This window comes from Nanorana parkeri, unplaced genomic scaffold (genome assembly GCF_000935625.1).
Source record: "Nanorana parkeri isolate BGI_ZX_2015 unplaced genomic scaffold, ASM93562v1 scaffold1001, whole genome shotgun sequence".
Taxonomy (NCBI): Eukaryota; Metazoa; Chordata; class Amphibia; order Anura; family Dicroglossidae; genus Nanorana; species Nanorana parkeri.
Genome location: NW_017307269.1, coordinates 365,153 through 371,784, shown reverse-complemented (window position 1 = coordinate 371,784; position 6,632 = coordinate 365,153). Strand labels below are relative to the sequence as shown.

Here is a 6,632-nt window from a genome sequence, read left to right as displayed (position 1 = left end):
AGCAGTACTGGCATAAATATGGAATCCTAGTTACAAATCATTTCCTGCCTTCTTCTCCTGAGGCTACCAATAACACAAGTGGGAAGATATTGTCTCACATTTTACTGCTGACCTGGCTTTCCATTTTACAGAGTAAATGACAACAAAACAGATTGGTAAACTAAATGAATCTGACAATACAAATGTTGACATAATGTAAACAATACCAGAGAGGGTGCAGCGATACATCCATTTTGTTGCTAGGATAGAGGAGAGTGTACCCTATAAAAACCACCAAAGTAGAATCTGTGGTACCTACACCTGCCCTTTATTACACTAAAAAGGTAAATAAGGTACACATAGATGTTACAGAGTTAAGCAATAGACAGCTTAAACTTTGGCCAATTACTGCTGTGTGTGTGGGCCTGCAAGCACAACCAAAGTCAACTGATAACTCAAATGAGCTGGGTGGAAAATGATCAGCCAAACAGTGACAACATCCTGTCATTTCTCTAATTTTGCCCGCTGGCTGAAAAAGAGAAAATTGAACTGTCTATGGTTAACCCTAGCATGTTGGTGTAGATACTATATGGTATAAACAGCACTTTCATCAAAGACCAACAGTGGCACGCTTATTCCTCACATTTTAACCTACTATTGCATATATGGGATGAAGGAGTAAAAATATCACACAGCTTGTGATAGGTAAATCATTTACATAAAGTAATTACGTGCAGTAAAGTCTATTTCTTATAACACAAGCACTCAATCTAAGAAACAAATAAAACATTGACACTTTTCTTCTTACATTCAAAAGTTTCAAATGAATCTGGATAAAACTAAAGTAACTATATTTTAATAAAAGGAAGAAAACAAAAAAGAGACAACAAACCTTTTTTCATGTAGATGCATGCATCGCACAGTGGAGGTATGCCCATATAGTGTGTGTATACATTCCCCAGTCTCTGCATTCCATACTTTTAACGTTCTGTCTGTGGAACCGCTGATAATGATGTTATCTCTCATCTGAGATGACCAGACACCACCCGTATGTCCAACCAGCGTTCTCAGACACTGTAAAGAGACGGCAGAAGCATTCACAAAATTAAGCTGCAGAAACTCTGAGAAGCATACTCAGTAATTCAATACATACTGTCTCAAAGGAAGAGCGAAAATATCAGATGAAAACAGAGCTTCCACACTTCAACATGTAACTGCACGGAGTCATGATACTTTGCCCCCAGCATCACTATGTTGTGCTTTGAGGGATTTTGACGTTATCTTAAAATCGCTTTAATGTGCTTTTGACTTCTGTTGCATTTTTGGAATATTCAAAACGCATCACCAATATTTTTTTTTTGGTCCTGGGATTTGATGCATTTGCAATTAATTGCAGCTAGACTAATACGTATAGCATACAAAATATATGATAATTAACTAGGACAGCTATAAATATCAGATATAATTTCATTCATTTGGAAAAAAAGCTTGGGAGTATAACAAATAGTCAATGCATGCACATCTGGGCGTGTTATCTACACTTGATCTTGTTGGGTAATCTATCAGAGGAGTGCAATTAAACCATTGTTTCTCCATGTTATTATTCAACTCAATCGTCCTTTAAACACCCACATAGCATATTATTGGGTACTGATTTCAAGTCAAACCAGCCCACTGCATGTTACAGCTGTGACACAAACCTGTTGCCCAGCGACTTACTATACAACAGACTTATTTATAACCAGGATTCATGACTCACTAAGATATTTTTGCTGCAATATTCCTCATACAGGACTTTTATTATCAAGTCTCCTTTCGAGTTTGAACTTTATAGTGCTTATTATAAAAAGAATGTGCAATCGCCTGGGAGTAGGCCTCATGTATAATTACTAATAATTGTATAACATTCATTTAAAGCTTCTCTTAGTGTAATAAACAGGCAAGCAGAGATTCTGTAAGAACGCTGAATGATATAACAATATACAACCCTACTGAGTGATCACAATAAAAAAATATCCTAAGGTTAGATCCAACCCATTTTCTTTGCTGTATGGACGCAGATGTCACAGTGGTAACATCCACTCAGTACTGCTCTGATCAGGAGAGGATCTGTTGACGGATCCTCTCCTGATCGGCCCATGTGAAAGGGGCCTTAGAAAGCACAGTGCAGAAACACTGTAGTTATGGTGACACAAGAACTATTAAAGTGGATTTGGAAATCATAAGACACATACATTTATGGAATGCAGTATTATCCTCTTTTAAACTATGCTGCCACTCAACTGCTTGTGTTACTCTACAGTAATACAATCTGTTGTATATGAGGGAACAAAGTAAAAATGCCACAAAATGTTACTCATCTCATCAATGTTACATCTGCTGCCAGAAGAGGGATCAGATGCACTGCTTTCATTTGAATGAAAGGCTATGGGTGTGACAGGAACCAGGACCAATGCACAATTGAAGGAACTGAAGGTTTTCTATATTGGTTATGGAGGACTAATTAAACTAATCCCACATAACATGAAAGACTTGAGTTTCTCTGTAATGAAATCAGGCACTATCTATCTGTACACTCTTTTATGGGAGCAGCTCATGCTGAAGAATGTGGAAAGACAGGGAGTAGCTGAATTCTCTACACCCCTAAGGCACTTTATTACAAGCCAGAGACAGGGCTTCACAGTGCAGCCTAAGAATAAAGACAGAGGTTCCAGCTACCTTCAGGAGCATGGCTTCCGAGTATTATATATGGCTTAAACAAACATAATTGTATTATTGTGGATCGATAGTAGAAAAATTTAAAATCACAATGGCTGCCTAACGATACATTGGCTCCTACCATCTGTGCTGTAAAGCCAAATATTTCAGCACTGCTGGAATTTGCAGGCCAGATGACCCAGTTAACAAGCTGGCACATACTGCAAATGAAATACTGTAACAACTATGTAATCCCTCCTGTCAAAGCAGATTGTGAAATGGAGCAGAAACACTGCAGCAGCACATATAGTATCTGATCCCTACAGAAATCATTTTAAGTTTATGCAGCCACAAGAAAAATCAGTAAGCTGTTCTACTACCTGGCAAAACTTGGAGAGAAAAAAAAAACACATGTCCAGAAGTGCCTTCACCAAAGGTTCTTACCTACTGCTGCAAAACAGTTGGCCAGGAATATTGAGCCAGATTGTGCTGGTAGTTTATGACTGTAGTGAGACAACCGCACAGGGAGCCAGAGTCGAGTCATCATCAAATGACCAGACATGGCTGCTACTGAACCCACTTTACACAGGTGCATTCAGGAAGGCCATAATCCCCTGCATAGCACTCCCATTTCCCTGGCAAAAATACAATACATTGGTAAAGGCATGATAAATGACAGAGGCACACATATTATAACTTGTGAGCTTACCTTTCCAGTAACTGCTGACCAAACTTTTAAAGTGTTGTCATCAGAGCCGCTAACTATTCGGTTACCACAAAACTGGAGGCATGTAATTACATGATCATCGTGACCTTTCAGCACCTATAAAAAAGAAAGAAGATGGTCACGCATCATAGCATAAATCCTACTCTTGTGAAATTGAAACAAAAATCCCCATCTAAGCACACAAACCTTTTTTAACTGTAAGAACTAAAGAACAGAGCCTCTAAACACGTCCTGATGTGTACTGATCACTATTGTTCTGTAATGTTTCTCTGGATTTTATTTGTTGTGCACAAAACAGAGTTAACAGCCGAGATGTCTAAGTCGATTTGACTGAATCTTTGATGCTTCCTCTGGCCATGTTAAAACACCAATTATGCACAGGACAGATAACAGTAGATCATACATTATTGCAATGTAATATTACAAAAGCTGACTTTTTAAAAAAGTTCTTAAATGTATCTTTATTTAAGTCTGTTCAATTCCTAGAACTGAAGAAAGAAACGCTTACGGTTAAGCAAACAGATTCCAGATATCATTTTTGGAACGCAGACCTAATGTCTAGTATTCTTTTATCAACAAGAAATGCACAATAAGCATATCACATGCTAAAATGCATACAGATTGGCAAAGTTTACCTTTGGGGACTTAAGTTCACCTCGTCGCCAGTTAGTATCGATTCGGTGCTGCCTAATATAAGCGCTTTTCCATGGACTGTGCGTGAAACCTGGTTTTAGCACTTTCCTTCTCTTTATATGTAAAGGTTCATCAATACCTAAAAAGAGATATGTAGGGGCAAATGTAAGGGAATAAGAAATGACCTAAATAAACATTATCTCCACAGCATGACATTCAAAATTGCCATCTGACAGATGTAGATGCGTACCATCTTCTTTACATTTTTCCCTCCATAAAAGGTTGTCTTCAGCCAGGATTCGCCAGTACCGACACGTCTGTGCTGCTTGAAGGAGATCCTTAGGCTCAAGAAAGGATAGAACATACAACGCCAGCTAGAAAAGACAAAGATAAATTAATATAGGCACTACAATCAATACAAAAGATAAAAGTCTAAGACGCAAGCTTACCTAGCCGATTTACCTATTCATGTATTTTAACTACTTCCTAACTGAAAAATGATACAAATTAGATTTTTTTTTCACCTTAAGTGGCACTAAACTCAGGAGTTAAATCTTAAAAATACATTTAGGTGCCTCACCTATTAACATAAATGTATCTTATTCGTGCATCTCTGGGCTGTAGATCCTCAAATCATCTCTGAATTGGTGCCGACACTGTCCTTCCTTCTATAGTCCAAGCTCGCTCCTGTGATGGACTAGAATCTTGCACTTAGTTTACTAATTTGTATTGAGATTGTAGTCCATCACAGGAGTGAGCTTGGGGTGGTGACTACTTTACAACACACAAAAGGACCATGGGGAATAAAAGTAGCCACCCTCCAGGAGGAAGGACAGTGTCAATATGAATTCAGAGATGATTTGAGGATCTACAGCCGAGTGAAACACAAATAAGATACATTTTTGTTAATAGTTCAGGTACTTGAATGCATGTAATGACCGCTTTAATGACCTCTAACATTTCTGTGGCAAAATTGATGCCACCAGGCCTGATACAGAAAAATTGTACAATATCATGATTGAAATGAAAGACTAATCTATACTCTGCGTCCAGGGCCCATTCACACCTATGCGTCGCCTTAGAGCCCATTCCAACCCAATGCATTTTGAAGCATTTTTGAATACATTAAAAACAGATATACACAAAATAGTGGTTTTCAACAGTGTAGTTCACACTGTGTTGTGTTTTGAAAAAAAGAAGCCAGGCTGCTTCTAAATGCAACACAACACATCTCTCAATACTAGGAGTGATGGTGCTTTTCCCTCCTCCAAAAAGTGCAAATGCACATAAATGCATGTGCACTTTACATGCGGTTTTGGTGTGAATGGGCCCTGATTGTCACAGTACCATGCGATTAATGCATGCTATTTAGCAACACACCTACCTTAGTGGGGCAGGTGTGTTGCCCTTTATTTGAATGGACTCACAATGCACTGCCAGCACAATTCCATGCAGTGAAAAAAGTAGTGCATGCACTGTTTTTTCCCCACTGCACAGTATTGTGGTACCACACATTGCACTTCCCAGCAGCACACTGCAGATGGGAGGTGGAATGGCATGACTTTCAAATGAATTGCAATGCACCTGACGTACTGTAACTCATGGTACCCGTGTTGTGTGTTAGCTTGCCTAAATTACACAGTACAGTGCAATTATTGCAATGCATAGGTGTAAACGGGCCCTTATAGATTTTGAGGGGGTCAAAATTGTCACTGCGTGGTACAGCAATACCGTGTGTTGTGGTGCAGAGGAAAAAAAAGTAGTCCATTTCCACTGCACGGTATCGTGGTACCATGCGTTGGTCTGCATGGTAGTGCATTGTGGCCTGGAGGTGTGCTAGGGTGCCATTCTATATTGCAATTCATCTGATGTACTGTAACGCATTGTAGGTGCATTGCACAATAGCATGCATTAATCACATGGTACTTTGTAATTAATGCACCGCCATCATGTATTTGGAGGGTGTCACCACAACAAATTGCTGTGTGTGTGTATAATATATATTAAGCAAATTGTCTAGGGGATAGTGCAGAGTGACCTGGAGATTTTTTTTTATCCGTGACTATAGTCGGAGGATTTTTGTACACGATTGCTAAAGAATTCAGATATATTTTGTCTTCAGCAATTGTTAAGAATATTCCTCCAACTGTCGACACAGGTAAAAAAACAAATAAATAAAAATCTCCAGGTCACTTTCCACTGCCCAGAAGGTGTTACCACTATGAATATCAATGAAGGGAGGGATGCTCGTGCACAAGGGAAGCAAAGCATTGTGGGAAGGAGTTTTTCCACTGTGCACAAATGCCTATAATCTGCACAGGGCTGCCATTTTAAAAATGTGGCGAGGACAAATTTTTTAACAAAGGGAAGTTTTTGTCTTTATATACAGCAACTGCATACGCTGCCTCATGAACACTTGATGTACATCGCTGGCATGTGTTCTTTTTAAAAAATGCCCCCACAAAAGGTGGAAATAGGCTTTAATTCTAAACCCTAATATATGTTTGGCTGTGACTAATCAGCATCATTACTCCCTGATTATGCTTTTCCTATGCAGTGCTGCATAACACAGTTCCCCTTTAAATGATCTTGCATT

At 38.9% G+C, this 6,632-nt stretch overlaps 1 protein-coding gene across 7 annotated transcripts in view; it reads right to left on the bottom strand.

The window, feature by feature from the left end:
* Positions 1-6,632, bottom strand: part of FBXW7 (F-box and WD repeat domain containing 7) — a 175,584-nt gene that overhangs the window by 6,068 nt on the left and 162,884 nt on the right. For all 7 annotated transcript variants that reach the window (XM_018567032.1, XM_018567031.1, XM_018567030.1 and 4 more), the window contains 4 exons: positions 4,287-4,410; positions 4,039-4,175; positions 3,386-3,499; positions 872-1,053 (listed from right to left, as the gene is read on the bottom strand). In XM_018567032.1, the coding sequence (XP_018422534.1) occupies positions 872-1,053; positions 3,386-3,499; positions 4,039-4,175; positions 4,287-4,410 (557 nt within the window). The remainder of the gene's footprint in view (positions 1-871; positions 1,054-3,385; positions 3,500-4,038; positions 4,176-4,286; positions 4,411-6,632) is intronic.